Source organism: Megalobrama amblycephala, linkage group LG20 (assembly GCF_018812025.1).
Source record: "Megalobrama amblycephala isolate DHTTF-2021 linkage group LG20, ASM1881202v1, whole genome shotgun sequence".
In the NCBI taxonomy this organism is placed as follows: domain Eukaryota; kingdom Metazoa; phylum Chordata; class Actinopteri; order Cypriniformes; family Xenocyprididae; genus Megalobrama; species Megalobrama amblycephala.
In genome coordinates this window covers 6,570,695-6,587,868 of record NC_063063.1, presented here as the reverse complement: position 1 = coordinate 6,587,868, position 17,174 = coordinate 6,570,695, and the positions used below count along the sequence as shown (strand labels likewise).

Sequence of the window (17,174 nt, the reverse complement as noted above, 5' to 3'; positions counted from 1 at the left end):
AACAACCTTTAATATCACTAACATACTGATATTTCGTGTTTTTTGTAATTGCAATGGTAACAAGTATTTAAAACACATGCCTTTTATGTTGTCACATTGTTACAGTCATGTTGACTGAAGAACATACCTGTTTTGTTCTGCTTCCTTTTGGGGCTGATGGGAGAGGGGAAGTCGCTGTGTGCCGGGAGCCCGCTCCCATTTCTTTCCCTCCAGTTATCCGAGTCGCTGCCACTCGCCATGCCCTCTCTACTGTTGGAGCGGGACAAGGCTAGAGGAGACCCCTTATAAAAATACATACCATATCATCGATCATGTTTATTCCACTAAAATCCTGCAGTGATGCATCATTAGAAAATAATAGTAACAAGTATTGCCAGAGCTAACTGACATCAGTGAGAATGCACCGGATGAACAACAATCAGCATAGAGCAATTCACAGGAGACATATGCTAATCCTATCTGCTGGAATGGGTGAGTTTACCTCATATGTAGTTGACATGGTAGGTTTATAAGACACATGGTTCGCCCTGCGCAACTCCTTAATAGTTTCTGCAGGCATAGACTTTGAGAAGCCCAGACCGCTCCATGTGTTAGTGGGGGTACGGACCTCCGTCACCACTGGCTTCTTTAACATGGCTGAAAAGAGAAACACAGAAGATGCATTTAAACAACTTGATAGATGTCAAGTGGAGGTCACTGCCTATGCATCACACATGTGATTATCATGAAGAATTATGTTATATTTCAGCCCTAAATAGAAAAAAATATAAAACAAAAAAGACATTATAATTTACAACATATTTTTATTTTATAGTCCATTTTTAGTTAAATAGTTAACAATTAAATTATATTTTATAATATATGCAATAGAATAAATATATAATTATAATGTATTAAACATATACATAATAAAAACTGAGAAATATATGTCAGTAATAGCCATAAAATAAGTAAATTAGCCAATTTTGTTTAAATTAAGGATTGCAGAAATGAGTACACCCTAGATTTAATTAAAGAATCCCCCATAGGTGCTTAAAAGAGTGTTAAGATTGAGTGCAATACATGTCCACAGAAGGTTTTTCACCTTGGGAGAATACATATCCTCATTGTCATGTTGAAAAAATGCCCAACAATGCAGGGAATGAGGTTCTGTTTCAAGTTTGTGTATTAAATTACACAGTGGTGTGGGAATTCATGACAGCATTGATAAAGCACAACTCTCTCACACCTTCAGCACTCATACATCCCTATATAAGAGCTTTACTACCACTGAACTTTACTGTGGGAACCAGGCACTTCTCACTGAACTCCTCCTCTAGCACCACCATAACATTTTGGATGCCGTTATATCCAAAATTATTGATTTGGTCTCATGAGACCAGAGTATTGATTCCCAGAATCTATGTTTTGTAAATATGGGCTTTGGAAATAACTAACTGACTTTATTGTGCTTTCCAGTGAGAACAACAACCATGCATGTCATTTCTGCAGGCTGCATCTTACTCTGTGAGATAAACAGTCACTCTGCCGCCCATGCGATTAAAGCTGCCTCAAAACTGTGCATGCATATATTTGTTGACATGGTTTTAAAGCTATTGTTATCCAATTTGTTGGCCTTAAAATGTCTTAAAAATGCACATACGTACACCAAGGAATTTTCTCGGGGGACCATGCCCCCGTACCCCCCTAGCAAACTACATTTTCTGACCTCTGTAATTATGACGGTCCGGCTTACATTTCATCTAACAAAATCTGAGGTAAACGTGTATTTCTACAAATGTACGCACTTTTGGACTAAAAGTTTGTATGTGTATGCACTGTGATCAAAATATAAATGGGACCAAACGTGATTGAATGTAGTTATTCTATTAATAACTACCGATTGATTTTGCATTTCTATCAGAAGTTAAGAAGTATTAGTGTTCATTATAGTCATCTAATACTTCAAATCTATTTTTTTTGTAAAAGTGTTTCTGTAACAGCTGCCAAAAATAGTATATAGCTCCACTGTGGTTTTTAACAAAAAAAAAACAAAAAAAAAAAACTTTTCAAAACATCCCCCCCTCTGTTTTTCCCACAAATCGCACCCTGCATATATATATAATTTCATGGTGAAACATTACCCACAAATGTTATTGACGTTTTTTGTGAGAAATTATAATTAGTTGATCAAGAATGTAATGCCAAATTCCCTAACATTGTGTTAAATCGGACAAAACCCAGAGTTTTACAATAAAACTGCCACATTTCAAAACAGTTCCAACATAAATCATTAACAAAGAACTGTTTACAGTATGAGGGAAATAAGAGCGTTAACACTGGGTACATTCCTCATTTTCAGGCCTAGAGTTTACAGTATGAACGCTGGACACAGGACGTGAGGTGTGGAGAAGCTTTATGAGGCAGAGTATATTTACCGTAAATGTGAAACAGGACTTTAATGACACCCTACTCATTGCCAGACATTCAGCATATGAAGACACTGTAGTCTTGCTTTGTTCATTGCTGGCACACTAGACTAAACATAACCGGTTTCCAATTCCCCAAACCGCCTACCAGCAGAATTGTTTTTAACAATATAGACGGGTGGGAGATATCCTTAAAGGTTCGGTATATAGCTTTAACTGCATTTTGATTGGTCAGTCACATACCTTTGGTCGCCAATAACTTCTTTTGCTCGTAGTCGAACGCCTGTAGAGGTGAACAGAGAGAAAGCAAAGAATGTTTAGGCTGTTGGAAGGGATTTAAGAGTTATGTCCCCCATTTCTCCTGTCAGCTTGGTTTATAGAATGAGAAAGGCAAATGGTAAACATTGCCTCATTCTGTCAAAACCATTTAGCAGGCTGTGGCGAACAAAATAGTATTGACTTTGTCGTTTCAGAAACACTGCATTGTCTTGAGAGGCAGGGCATGAGATCACGATACAAGCGCACGTATACTACTGGTCAAAAGTTTGGAATAATTACAATTTTTTAATGTCTCTTATCCTCACCAAGGCTGCATTTATTGGATAAAAAATACAGTTGAAACATCAATATTGAGAAATATTATTACAATTTAAAAGAACTGATTTCTATGGAAGCTAAATAAATAAACTAAATAAATAAAAAAGGTAATTGTGACTTTTTATCTCACAATTCTGAATTTTTTCTCACAATTGCGAGTTTGCATCTCACAATTCTGACTTTATTTCTCAGAATTGCTAGATTTAAACTCGCAATTGCGTGTTATAAAGTCAGAATTTCGAAGAGAATGATTTCTCAAGGATCATGTGACACTGAAGACTGCAGTAATGATGCTGAAAATTCAGCTTTGCATCACAGGAATAAATTACATTTTAAAATATATTCAAATAGAAAACAGTTCTTTTAAATTGTAATATTATTTCACAATATTACTGTTTTTACTGTATTTTTGATCCAATAAATACAGCCAGTGTGCATAAGAGACTTTGTAGTGTAGTGTAGTGTAACTATTATTTCCTTGAGGGGTGTTAGTCTGAAATGCGATATGTGATATTCATGGCTGCTTGATTACTACGATAATTATTTTTTAAACTAAAGGGAAGCACTTTGACTCTTCTAATGAGATTCTTAGTGACATTAAGAGTGCATCACCTGCATACTGGAGAAGGAGGACTGGGGAGGAAGGCGGATTCTGTCCGAGTTCTGCTGAGCGGCCCGTTCGGCTGCTCTCTCGCTACCCGGAGCGCGTTTATCAGCCACCGGACTCTCTGAGGCGCTGGAGTCAGAGTCTGACAGCAGACACTCTGAACTGGATAGGTAAAAGAATAAGTGTAAACATGTTGCATTATCAGCTACCTCTAACCTCGACTAGTGATTGACTGTTGAGTGATTGTGTTTGTTCAGATGTGTGTTCGTACTGTAGGAGGGAGTTCTTGGTGCCCTGTAGGAGCTCCAGGGCTTGCCTCTTTCCTGACGATGTCTTACAGGATGCCAACATCTGCTTCAGTTCATTGCTGTTTCCCGAGTGAGAAGGGCTTCGGGGCATGCCCACCTCTACGAACGTATCCGAACCTGAAACACACACAAACACACACACACATAGACGAAATGGTGTTTTTCTTTCCTCAAGCCCCCATATTGAACGTTTTAGCTGAGTAGTTTGAGATTGTATTCCTGCAGCACTCAGCATCGCAGAATCTAACATGCCATTTTCCATCACTGCTTCTAAGGAATAACGAGATTGAATTGACTTCGCCTCATCTGAAAGCAAAAACACACAGGCTAAAGGATGTAGGGCCAACTCAAATAGCTTTAACAATGCCGGAGCACGAAAAACCTTGGCCTTGTATTTCCATAAATGCCCCTTTCATAGAGCAGGAAGGAAGGGTATTACCATTTGGAACTGAGTTTATATTTATCTATAATTAGACTGACCAAAGTCAACAAATTCTTGCTTTCAATCAAGAGAAGGTCAAGGAGTTGTTTCAAGTGTTAATAAAATGGTTGACATAATTCAGCAGTGAATGTCACTGGTTGCATTAGGCTCGAATAAAGGTGAGTATAATATATCTTTCAATTAATGTAGCCTTGGAAAGTGGCATGCATGAAGTATTGATTCACATGGCATACATTGCAACACAAATAAAGCCTGCTGGCATTTACCAGATACAATTACTCAATTCTGACAAATGTCAGGAATCACTCTTGTAGAATATGCCATCACACTTAATTGACATTAAGTGTGTGTGTATATATATATATATATATATACACACACACACACACACACACACACACTACACCATTTGGGTTCAGTAAGATTTTTTATGTTTTTGAAAGAATACTCTTATGTTCACCACGGCTGCATTTATGCATTTATTTGATAAAAATACAGTAAAAAAATGTAATATTGTGAAATATTATTACAATTTAAAAGAACTGTTTTCTATTTTAACATATTTCAAAGTGTAATTTATTCATGTGATGGCAAAGCTGAATTTTCAGCAGGCTTTACTCCAGTTTTTAATGTCACGTGATACTTCATAAATCATTCTAATAATCTGATTTGATGCTCAGGTAATATTTTTTTATTATTATCAATTTTGAAAACAGTGAAACATTCAGGATTCTTTGAGGAATAGAAAGTTCAAAAGAACATCATTTATTTGAAACAGAAATCTTTAGTATCAAAATAAATGTTTTCACTTTCACTACTGATCAATTTAATGCGTAAATGCTGAATAAAAGAACTAATTTCTTTTAAAAAACAATTACTGTGTTGATAATAATTACTCAGTTGATAATAATAATATTTCAAAGTTTAAGATAAAACTGTTATCTTAAACTTATCTTACATTAAGCTTAAAATAGATCATATGAAACAAATAATAATATAAAAATTGTTAATTTTTAATACATGATTAATTTTTAATTATAATTCATAAATTATTAATAATATAATATTAAATATTAAATTATATAAATCATTTATGGATATTTTTTACAAGTCTAATGATTTTTGCAGTGGAGAGAACCGCATCTTGTAATGAGGAGCTGTGGGTAATGCAGACCTTGGTCTTGGCTGGACTTGCTGGACAGCGGTTCAGAAGGACAGTGAGGGCTGGCTTCCTGCACTGAGTCACCATGAGCTGCGGTCAGAACTTTGTCTGTGAGAGACGCTGCAGACATTCTGCTGTACATGGTGCTGGGCTGCTACACAACACATGCACACAATATTCTGGTCAAGAGGAAGTCCAAGATGACAAACTATGAGAGATATTCAAGACAGCTTTTTAGCACAACTATATATAATCTCAAGACAGTGAAAGAAGGTGTGCTCACTTTGCTACTGAGAGGGGACACAGCTTTACTGCAGTCTGACACTCCGTTGATTTGTGCGTCAATTGGGGCAAGACCAGGAGGAGGGGATGGAGTGTTCTGGGTGTAGCCTGGTACTCCTGACAGCAAGATGCTAGTTAGAGTGGCCTGGGTGGCTGGGTGAATCATCAAGGGCGACGAGAATCCTAAGAAAAATAATTAGCCAGCTTTTTAAGTACTGTATAGTAGAAGTCCAACATAACAAATAAAATAAAATATAACAAAATAAAATATACAAATGGACTTCAACAACAACAATGTGAATGTGAAGTGGAATGAGACCCTAGAGAAATATTACTATTGTACAATAAAATTCCTACATTTAATATAAAAAAATAAATATAAAATAAAATAATAAACAAATGGACTTGGTTCTAAAAAACAACAAGGTGATTGTAAAGCAGAGTGAAACCCTATCACAAGTGGACCAAAAAGATAAATATTAGGCTACTAGTGTACAATAAAATTCCAATATTAAAAATAAAATAAAATAAAAATAAATAATGGACTGAGTTCTAAAAAACAATGTGAATGTAAAGTGCACCAAAAAGAGATCTGAATCCATTTTCAAATTTAGGTACCAATGTGAACGCAAAGTTTGATTTATTTCAAGAGAAGTGACGTGTGAACATGAATGCATATTGAGTGTGGTTGTTTGCGGAGGAAGTCTGTAAGTCATCTCTTTACCTGGTGTGCTGGCTGGACTGGCCAGTGAGTTGGACCAGAGAGTGGGGCTGGGCGTTCCAGAGGTGGGTGTATGTAATGGGCTGATGGAGCTGTTGAGAGCATTGAGAAGGGAGTTGGTGGAGTGTCCTGTCATGGAGGCTGTTGTAGGTCCCAGAAGACCTGCAGGTCAGAGACAATAAACCATACACACACTGTCAACATAAGACATATACTGAACTGGACATAAATGAAGGCACTTGCTATGCAAGCAGTACACCTCCTGCAGCTCATTAGCTAATACAGTGTTTATTTCAACAACAAATTTTAAAGTCGGCATGAAACATAAGTTGCGACAGACTTTTCTTCCCTATTGTGATGTATATCCAGGTGAAATGGCTTCTTGAGCGACAGGATTTCCAGCCCTTGCATTGGAAAACATGATCATGCAGAAGGCTAAGCCCAATGGTTGCTTAGAATACCCCCCTCACTTTTTGTATTGTTTCCACAGCCCTGCATTTCAGACTTTTGAATACTGTAACATATACTCCAGTTTCCAGTTTTAGATTAATGAAAATTGAAGTCAAGCTGATTAGTAGACTAAAATATACTTTTGTAGTCACCATGACAAAAATTCACGGTTGTCTTACCCAGGCTGGTGAGGCCGAGGCCGGCAGAGGCCAAGATGTCAAGCCCCACGGGGCAGCTGAGAGCTGGAGGTGGGGGAGGGATGGACGGAGGACTGCCGCCATTACTGCTGGTGATGCAGCTGGTGTTGGTGGGGACTGATACGCCGCTGCTCTCCAAACCCAGCAGATAGCGTCTGGCCTCATACATGTTCAGAGCGTTCCTCTCCACACTCTTCACTATCACTGACTGATAGCCCACAGAAGAGATTTAGAGTTAGAATCAGCTCCCTTCCACTAGTGGGCGCTATATTTGATTATTACAGTGTTTGTTTGGCGTCTTTTAAAAAAACAACAACAACAACAACAACAGCAGAATCCAGCAGAACAAGTTAGTAAGTTCTCATGAAGACAGTAAAGGCTCAAATATACTCAAGACCTCGACGGTTCCGCATCAAAGAAGGTGGAGTCTCAGCGCACACCTATCTTTTACATAGTCTCCACAGACCAATGGTAGTTCGAAAGTGTTTACCAGCCAGAGTGAACTTTTCCTGAAAGTTCGCTTTGGCCAGGGGTGTCCTATCCTGCTCCTGGAGGGCCACTGTCCTACAGAGATTAGCTCCAACCCCAATTAAACACACCTGAACCAGCTAATCAAGGTCTTACTAGGTATACTAGAAACTTCCAGGCAGGTGTATAGAGGCAAGTTGGATCTAAACTCTGAAGAAATGGTTCCCAACCCTGGCCCTAGAGTACCCCCAGTACTGCACAGTTTATATATCTCTCTAATCAAAAACACCGTATTCAACTCATCAGGTCATTAGTAAAAACTCAAAGACCTCAGATGGGTGTGACACATCCAAAATGTGCAGTGTTGGGGGTACTCCAGGAGCAGGTTTGGAACCACTGCTCTGAAGGACACTGACACTCAAGGAGGAGGTTTGGACACCCCACGTTTTTGCATTTCATTGCACTTATTGCTTTCTATATAAACATGCACTTGTCGGACGTGTATGACTGTTGCGCTTACACATCATTCTAAAAATGTGGTGATCAAGTTAAAAGAATTTTAAAAAGCTCATCTCTAGATTTTGCTTTTTTTCATTTCACTACCCTGCAAATGTGTTGTGTGTGAATAGTCCTTAACTACACATTTTGTCAAAATTTAGTTATGTCTGGAATCCGATCTCTTAGGCTCTGTTTCCACCTGGTGTTAAGATGAGTTCTGGTCGATCGGATCACAAGTGGGCGAGAGAGACACCCGTTTCCACTTGGTACTTTGATCTGTCTCTTTTGTCCACTTTCAACCACTTCTGCCCTGATTTCTTCAAGGGGAGGGTCTATGGGCAAGTAAATGTATGGGATTTTTCAGATGTTTCGATCTAATGGACAAAATAAGCTTGCGCAATTTACATATGAACACGCCCGGAGATGACGAAAAAACATACAGGGAGCAGAAGCTTCCATTTCTGCACTGACATATTTCTGCTCTGCTCTGCAATGCCATGCTGAATGCTGTGAAATGGTGAGAATGCTGAGAGACATTGTGCTTGGTAAGTTTTTTTGTCTTCAAACAAAACTTGGGTCTTCAGCTGACAAAGTTTAAAGTCCTGTCTGGCTAGCGCGCTTCCCATAATGGTTACACGTTAGGTTGAGAGTAGGCAGACTTTAGTGGCTGTTCGAACACATTCGACCACATGAGCGTTTCCACTATGAAAGCAATCTGGTCGAATGCGTTTTCAACTACCTCTGGAAGTGGTCGAAAGTGGACAAGCTCAAAACGTTTTACACTCCGTTTAAACCTGTATTTAGTGTCGTCCACTTGTGATCCGATCGAACAAAACGCATCTTAATACGAGGTGTAAACAGGGCCTTGGACTATGATCAGATTTTATGATTGATGTCAAATCAGTCCAAAATTTCAAAGCGTTTTTTTCTCAGTTCTAGTGTTGGTGTAGTCACTGATTTTTGTCTTTGTAGTGCAGAATGTCATCATTATGAGTATAGAGTTCTTGATGTTTCTTTTTAAAGGAGTTAAATCATGTTTTTTTAAATCTTTTTTTTTTTTTTGCCTTTGACCAGAGGATCTGTAGAGTGGCAGGTGCTGCACACAGCAAGAAACAGCACAAGGTTTGATGTACTTTCCTACATGTTACTCTAGTCATTAAGTTGTTCTTTTGTTCAGAATTCAGAACAGTTTCTTTTTTTTTTTTTTGCTGGGGAGGAAGTTTTGATTTCTGAAATGTACAGTATGTTTTCACTATATGTCAAACTGTTTTATTTCAAAAGATCAATGTTATTTTTATTTTTAATGATCCATTTACATCATGAAGAACTGCCAATTAGTGGTGAACTCTTTGAACTGAAATGAATCTAAGGTTTCTTGGTATGTACTGAAATTCTGCATGTCCGCATTCCCCCCCCCGGTTGGTATAGTATATACTTCCTTCCTATTATGTGCTGTATATACTAGTCAAGGCTACTACTGTAGTGACCTATTAGCAGAGTGAAAGAAGAGAAGCTGGAGGTATCAACACAAATCAGTGAAATGGAAAAACAGAGGTTTATGCTAAGACTGATAATTTACCGTGCTGCTATTCAGCCTAAAACACAGGATAGGATTTCACCATTGACCATGACCAAGGACGTGAAGCATTCCCAGTTTCCACATCCTGGTAGTAAGCCACCCACAAATCCTATATGTTCCATACATTACTTTTACAAGGCTAGGCACCTTAATTTTGAGCCTCTGAGAGAACTAGGCCTTAATGTTTGATCTGATTCAAAGTGTCTTACATGGTGGCACTAAAAAAAATAGCTTTAAATCTAAATTAAAAACGTATCTTTTTAGTTTGGCCTTCCTGTAAAACCTTTTTATATTTTGTGTTTTGCTTTGTTTTTAAAATGTTGTATTTTATTTTTCATATTTTGAATTTTATTAATTTTTTATGTATCTTAATGGGTCTATTTTACTTTTTTAATTGTTTTTTAATTTTATTAATTGCTGTATCCTTGTCCTTTTCCTTGTATTCCTTGTCAAGCACTTTGAATTGCATTAATTTGTTTAGAAAAGTGCTATATAAATAAAATTTGCTTGCTTGCTTGCTAAAAATCAAAATTCACCAAGGCTGCATTTATTTGCTCACAAATACAGTAAAAACAGCAATATTATGAAACATTATTACAATTTAAATGAGGTGTTTTCTATTTTAATACCTTTTAAAATGCCATTTATGTGATGGCAAAGCTGAATTTTCAACATAATCACTCCAGTTTTCAGTAATATGCTGATTTGTTGCTTAAGAAAAATTACTTCCTGTCAATGTTGAAAACAGCTGTGTAGCTTAATAATTTTGTGAAAAACATGTTTCTTTTTTCTGGATTTTTCTAATTAATAGAACGTTTAAAATAACATTCGTTTGTAACATTATAAATGCCTTTGATCAATTTAAACTGTCACTTTTGATTAATTTCTTTATATTTTTGAATGGTAGTGTATATAATACATATAAAAATGCAGCAATTTTTAAAGGAGTCATGAACTGCATTGTTTTATAATGTTTCCTAGTGTGTTTCCTTTCAATAAAGGCTTTCTGAAGTGAAGCGATGTGTTTATGTAAAAAAAATATCCATATTTAACAAGGAATGCCACTGGTCTTCCGCCAGACTGCCATCCGTATTCAAGTTACAAAGAAAGTGTAAACTGGTGTTGCATCAGTTAAGTTTTTCTGTAAGTTGAATAGGGAAGGTGTAGGATGTAGCGTAAGCTTTTTGAACTGCAAGAGTTTTACACTTTCTTCGTACATTGAATACGGAAGGTGGTCAGGCGGAAGCTAGATATTTTACTTCATAACTTGTTAAATATGGATTTTTTTTTTTTTTTACACAAACGCATTGCTTCGCTTCATAAGGCCTTTATTAACCCTGGCGGCAAGTCAATTTACTGGTATTTCCTTATTTGCGCTGCTGGTAGATTACGTTGGTCATTACGGAAATTATCCGGCTGCTTCTGTATTCTTTAATTAGTGCGTCGTCAGTAGATCATGAGCAGAACTTTCCACTCCCACTGTGCTTTTTTGGAATTACCCTCTCACACTAATTTGCCCTGTTTAGTAAAGCAGGCCCTTAATGTGATGAACTACACCTGTGGTTCCTCTGCTAGGACAACTGTTTGAAACTGAGGAGAACTGACTTCATTCATCCACTAAAAATCACCTTGAAACAGGTTGATTCAAAGTAATTGCAAAAATGGCTCAAAAACAAACCGTTAGTTGTGAGAAAAGCTCAGAGTGGGACGTAGACATATGGTGTCCGCCACCATATGTAATGTTGCATGTGTAGGTTTTGGTGAGTGTGCAAACCTTGCTAGGTTGCTTGGGTTTTGGTTTGACGCTAATGAACACATCAAGCTGTTCCATTAGGGAAGTAATGCACTGTGGTTCCACCTCAATATCCTCTTTGATATCGAACATCAGCACCAGTGGCAGGCAGCCCTGCGGAAAGCACAAGGAAAAAAAGCAAGAAAGAGAAATGAACAAAGTTTTTCTAAACTGTTGTAAATCATTCATTGAGTCGAACTTTAAGTGTTTCAAGGACTCAGTTGGCCTCAGTCCTAAAGCAGCAAAACTACAGTTATTCAGGAGTGATCCATCACCTACTTCTCATGTTGAAAAGAAAAACAGCAGCAGGTACTCTAGGCGTAAGGCTTTCATTTACTGGTCCTTGACCTTCTTTTTCCTCTCCTGACACAGCTAACTCAGCAGGCAGTGAAGAAACTGCTACATATGCAGGAAAAGTTCTAGAGGCTAGATTGTGTGGTGGAAAGCCTTGCTATCACAGTCTTATTTGTGAATGCTAAAAATGTCCTTAATGGATCTAAATTGAGCCAAAAAGCATGAATAAATTATTCTTGAAAACTGTCTCTTCCCTCTGCCTCCAGCTGCGTGTTTAAATCAGGACTGGGCTGGCTTGCGGGGACAGACGGGGCGATATCTGTCTCCAGAGAGGACCGCAGAGTAGTGAAGGGCTAATTATTTCGCTTTCAGAGCGAGAGGAATGCTCTCCACTTGTGTGTTCCTTGAAAGGATTGTGTTTTTATGCTTCTTCTGGTGCCTCTGCCTTTGTCACTTTTATATTCTTCTGTGTTGGTTGGAGACCATTAATTTGAAAAAGACCACCACATAATGAGGCAAACCAGAGTCACTATTTCTCTGATGTAAATGAGAGAAAACATGCTCGCTTGTGCAAAATTTGGCTCAACAACATTCGCAAAAAGTGCTAGAGTGTTTTGGGTTGTTGCTAGGGTGCTACTTGATGGTTGCCAGGTGGCCGTTTACCGGACCAAGACATTTCCTAATAACTCTTGCAATTTTTCTTCTAAATTAAATATAGTATCTTTTAATGATATTTAGATATTTTTGTGTCAATGATAAAAAATGTACAAGACAGAGAAAATGAATCTTTTGCATTTAAAAAAAAAAAAAAATGTAACCATCAATTAAAAAGTAATAATATATTTTCGTATTATATATTATATTTTTAAAGTAATATTTTTCAAGGTAAAAAGTATATTTAAAGGTGCCCTAGAACCAGTTTTTACAAGATGTAATATAAGTCTAAGGTGTCCCCTGAATGTGTCTGTGAAGTTTCAGCTCAAAATACCCCATAATTTTTTTAACTGCCTATTTTGGGGCATCATTAACTATGCACCGAGTTCAGGCTGCGGCCCCTTTAAATCACGCGCTCTCTATCCCCCCTAACCCTCAAATGGATCTTTACAAGATGTTCGTCATGCATACTGCATGCATGCGTCAGATCATGTGAGTTTAGTATTTATTTGGATGTTTACATTTGATTCTGAATGAGTTTGATAGTGCTCCGTGGCTAACGGGCTAATGCTACACTGTTGGAGAGATTTATAAAGAATGAATTTGTGTTTGTGCATTATACAGACTGCAAGTATTTAAAAATGAAAATAGCGACGGCTCTTGTCTCTGTGAATACAGTAAGAAACGATGGTAACTTTAACCACATTTAACAGTACATTAGCAACATGCTAACGAAACATTTAGAAAGACAATTCACAAATATCACTAAAAATATCATGTAATCATGGATCATGTCAGTTATTATTGCTCCATCTGCCATTTTTCGCTATTGTTCTTGCTTGCTTACCTAGTCTGATGATTCAGCTGTGCACAGATCCAGACATTAATACTGGCTGCCCTTGTGTAATGCCTTAAACATGAGCTGGCATATGCAAATATTGGGGGTGTACGTAATGATCCCGACTGTTACGTAACAGTCGGTGTTATGTTGAGATTCGCCTGTTTTTCGGAGGTCTTTTAAACAAATGAGATTTACATAAGAAGGAGGAAGCAATGGGGTTTGAAACACAGTGTATGTCTTTTCCATGTACTGATCTCTTGTTATTCAACTATGCCGAAGGTAAATTCAATTTTTGATTCTAGGGCACCTTTAATACATTTCTTCAAATGACACACAAATTTTTTTTTTTTTTTTTTTTTTTTTTACAGAAACCAAAGTTTTGATTTAGCCGAAAACTGAAACTAAAGTTCAGTTAATAATCAATTAGCTTAAATAATCAACACTCAAAATAAAAACAAAGTTGTATATAAATATTTAAATTGCACATAAGGCAGTTTTTCTATCAACTTTTAATCAAATATTAATTTGTTGTTGAACTATAAAATATTTTAACAGTGCTTGTAATAAAAACTACTTGAATGAAGACAACAGGTTAAGTAAAAATGTAAATGTAATGTTCATACATTGTTTACAAGCTGTTTTATTGATGTCTTTCCGCGGTTGAAAACTGACTGCGCAAATACATGAAACATGATACATTTTGGAAAGTTGTACTGTATCTTTCAACATACCTTCTGATGTTCATTCATGTTTATTTGGTGCTAACTAGTAATAAAGAGGAAGACAGATCGGTTCACGTGGCCGCTTGAACTGAGGCGCTGCAGCAATCTGTCAAGCTACATTACAGAGCGTCAAAACAATATTCAATTGTATGAGTTTCGTTATAAATAATGACTGAAAGCTGAGACTTTGTTTCATATCAAAATGTACAAATCACAAAGATTATTGCTATTTATTGAATGGGAGGCATGCTACAAATAATGTTAAGTGAAGTTATGTTCACGCATCAACTGAATTGGCCTACAGCACAGACTAAAAGATTGACTGGAAGATTGTTTAAAAACGACAATATTGTCAACATAAAACAGACACTGACACAGTCAAAATGCGCCATTGGAGAAGCCCTTATTAATCAATGTTTCAGTCAATGATTTCAGCCACTTCAGTTTTGGACGCTGAAATTTTGCTGTCATAAAAAGGTCAAATTATCTGATATTTTAAGAGATTTACTGAACTTGACACAAAGACATGAGGGTCTGCAGGGGGTATAATTTCCTGTTTTTCATGTTTTTTAAAAAAAATAAATTGATAGGGACAAACAAAATGAGTTACATGTCATTGTCTCTTTCACTGAAAAAGATTCACTGCACTCAAGTGTCGAATTTATTGCCAGACAGGTCTGATTGCTTAGAGAAAATAGCACACTTTTCCTCAACAAGCTGCACGATTTGAGGTTTCAATCGTGTCTGTAACACAAACGCTGTGGAACAAGAAAGACAGAAACACTGAAATAAAGAACAAAACAATCTCTCACCATCAGGTACTGACGGGCCAGACACACAGAGTCAATGGTTCCCTGCACGTAGACAGTGGATTTCTTCTGCGGGCAGTTGGGGTCTGGGAAGTGGACCTGGGCTCCTGTGCGCTGCATGATGTGCTTGATGTTGCTGCCGTTGCGGCCCATCATGAAGAGGTGGTGCTGGGGTGCGATGTCAAGCTGCGTGCTGACCGTGATGGCGCTGGCCAGGTTGCCCGCAAGGTGCTCTAGTAACACCGCTGTGCCCCTCTGCAACAAGACCAGTTGTGGAAATTAATGGGGAGTTGGGGCAAACATGCCACCAAAACAAATAAAAATGTTCCCAAATTCAAGAGAAGAGGACAAAAAGTCTCTGCACAAATAACTAAATTTTTACAACTGTCGATTAAAGCAATTTATTCAACAGTTTAAGTGATTAAAGTGAAATTGGGTTACATGTACTCACACTGAATCAATGATTTCTTTTATGCAATACGTTCTTAGCTGATTTTCTGTACATAATTTACTAAGATAACCCATATTAAAGGGTTAGTTCACCCAAAAATGAAATTCTGTCATTAATTACTCACCCTCATGTCGCTCCAAACCCATAAGACCTTTGTTCATCTTTGGAACACAAATTAAGATATTTTTAATGAAGTCCAAGGTTTTTTTTTTATTTTTTTTTTTATCCCCAATAGAAGGGGGGGGACAGAATTTTCATTTTTGGGTGAACTAACCCTTTAAGTTATGATTTTCTAATGCATAATGCCATGCCAGATGCAGCTTCTGTGCCACCTTTGCAGTGTAAAGGTGGCTTTTTGTTGATGGTTGATCAGATTTTATTGGTAACAGTCTGTTATATTCTGACTGATTGAAGTAACTGGTTAAATTTAAGTATGACATAGAAGCCAGTAAAGATTCATTTAATAAGGTAATATTAAAAATTGTACTTCCAAAGGTCAAAAATGCCCCATTAAATCAATTCTGGGGAAAATACTGCCATTTAATTTAAAAGTTGATTTCTGACCCTGAACGAAACTGCAAATACCTCACTGACCACTTTTTCGTGTCAAATTTAACCACCCTGGTTATGAACCGCTAACACGAATGGTACTTTTTGACACTAATGGAGCATGTTTTAGTAAACAAGAACCTCTTTATGTTCTTGCTTTTCCATCTGGCATATACGACCCTGAGAATGGCCTAGACTGGGGAGTTTCTTTCAGCGCGACATAAAACTAGGGGAAGAGAGGAAAGGAAAAGGGGCTCTTTTGGGGTTCCTTTTTGGCTGTATTCGTAGGCGGTTTTGGCACGGCCTCCTCACCCCAGTTCTCAACACATACCAGGCATAGCCAATAGCCCACAGGACAACTCCAGCCCCAGACCCTTCCTAAAGACCAGAGATGAAGAAGATTCTCTTTGGGAAGAATAACAAGAATCTACCAACACTAGACCCTTGGTCTAAAGCATTGCCAGCAGCCATTCGCACAAAATGAAGAGCTCATCGACACCAGAAAACACCACAGACACAGAGAGGTTGTGTAGGTACTGTGTAGGTATTTACTGTGATCCAGTGTGGAGCTAATGTGGATGCTTCTTTTTAAGAGATAAAAATGCTTTGCGACCATTTTACTCAATAGGAAATGAATAACACAGAAGGGATATCTAATATCTCAAGTTTTCAATCTGTTTCTTCAATTTTTCTCCTGTGAAAAAAAGGAGTAATCCCACATGTATCCCATTTAAGAGATCTCAACAATGTCACACTGTGCTCAGTACTCTTACTCTATAGCAGTCTTGTTTGTTTCAAGTTTCAGTCATTTTTGTAGAACCATCTGAGACAAAGGTATGTATTCATTATAAATGTATTAATTATAAACATTACGTTATTTTTGTTATTAACTTCTAATAAACTAATAATCAAACAGCACTTTAATATATTTCAGATGTCACAGCACATTATCCTGACTTAAAAGCGCAATATAACGTATTCACAACCCTCCCAAATGACTCTGTAGAAAATATTAAATAAATAAATAATAATAAAAAAACTTGAATAAATGATAAAAAAACCAAAATGACTGAACTAACCCATTAAGTACTTCATTTGAAAATACAAAAACACAAATTACATTTAAGAGTTTAAATGAAAATTCATATTTAAATGACTTGGCTTAATTCTATGAAAACCTAAATGAAAAAGCAAAAAATCTATAAAGATAACTATAATAATAATAAAAAAAATAGCATCCACACCAGCATACGATATCATTCCGTTTATTCTAAGAGAGTGAGTGTGCATTGCAGTTATGTAGTCTGCCACTTTAAATGCTCAAGCGCTTTAAAGCAGGATGG

General features: G+C 37.1%; 1 protein-coding gene across 2 annotated transcripts in view; it reads right to left on the bottom strand.

Moving 5' to 3' along the window:
* The window catches only part of bicc1b (BicC family RNA binding protein 1b), a 111,350-nt gene that overhangs the window by 10,625 nt on the left and 83,551 nt on the right, over window positions 1–17,174 (bottom strand). The window contains exons 8-18 of one of the 2 annotated variants that reach the window (XM_048169866.1): window positions 14,835–15,086; window positions 11,494–11,625; window positions 7,157–7,382; window positions 6,531–6,689; window positions 5,808–5,989; window positions 5,537–5,675; window positions 3,884–4,037; window positions 3,618–3,774; window positions 2,652–2,691; window positions 482–636; window positions 128–281 (exon numbers count right to left, since the gene is read on the bottom strand). In XM_048169866.1, the coding sequence (XP_048025823.1) occupies window positions 128–281; window positions 482–636; window positions 2,652–2,691; window positions 3,618–3,774; window positions 3,884–4,037; window positions 5,537–5,675; window positions 5,808–5,989; window positions 6,531–6,689; window positions 7,157–7,382; window positions 11,494–11,625; window positions 14,835–15,086 (1,750 nt within the window). Of the gene's footprint in view, window positions 1–127; window positions 282–481; window positions 637–2,651; window positions 2,692–3,617; window positions 3,775–3,883; window positions 4,038–5,536; window positions 5,679–5,807; window positions 5,990–6,530; window positions 6,690–7,156; window positions 7,383–11,493; window positions 11,626–14,834; window positions 15,087–17,174 lie in introns of both variants that reach the window. The other variant, XM_048169865.1, reaches the window with a different exon arrangement.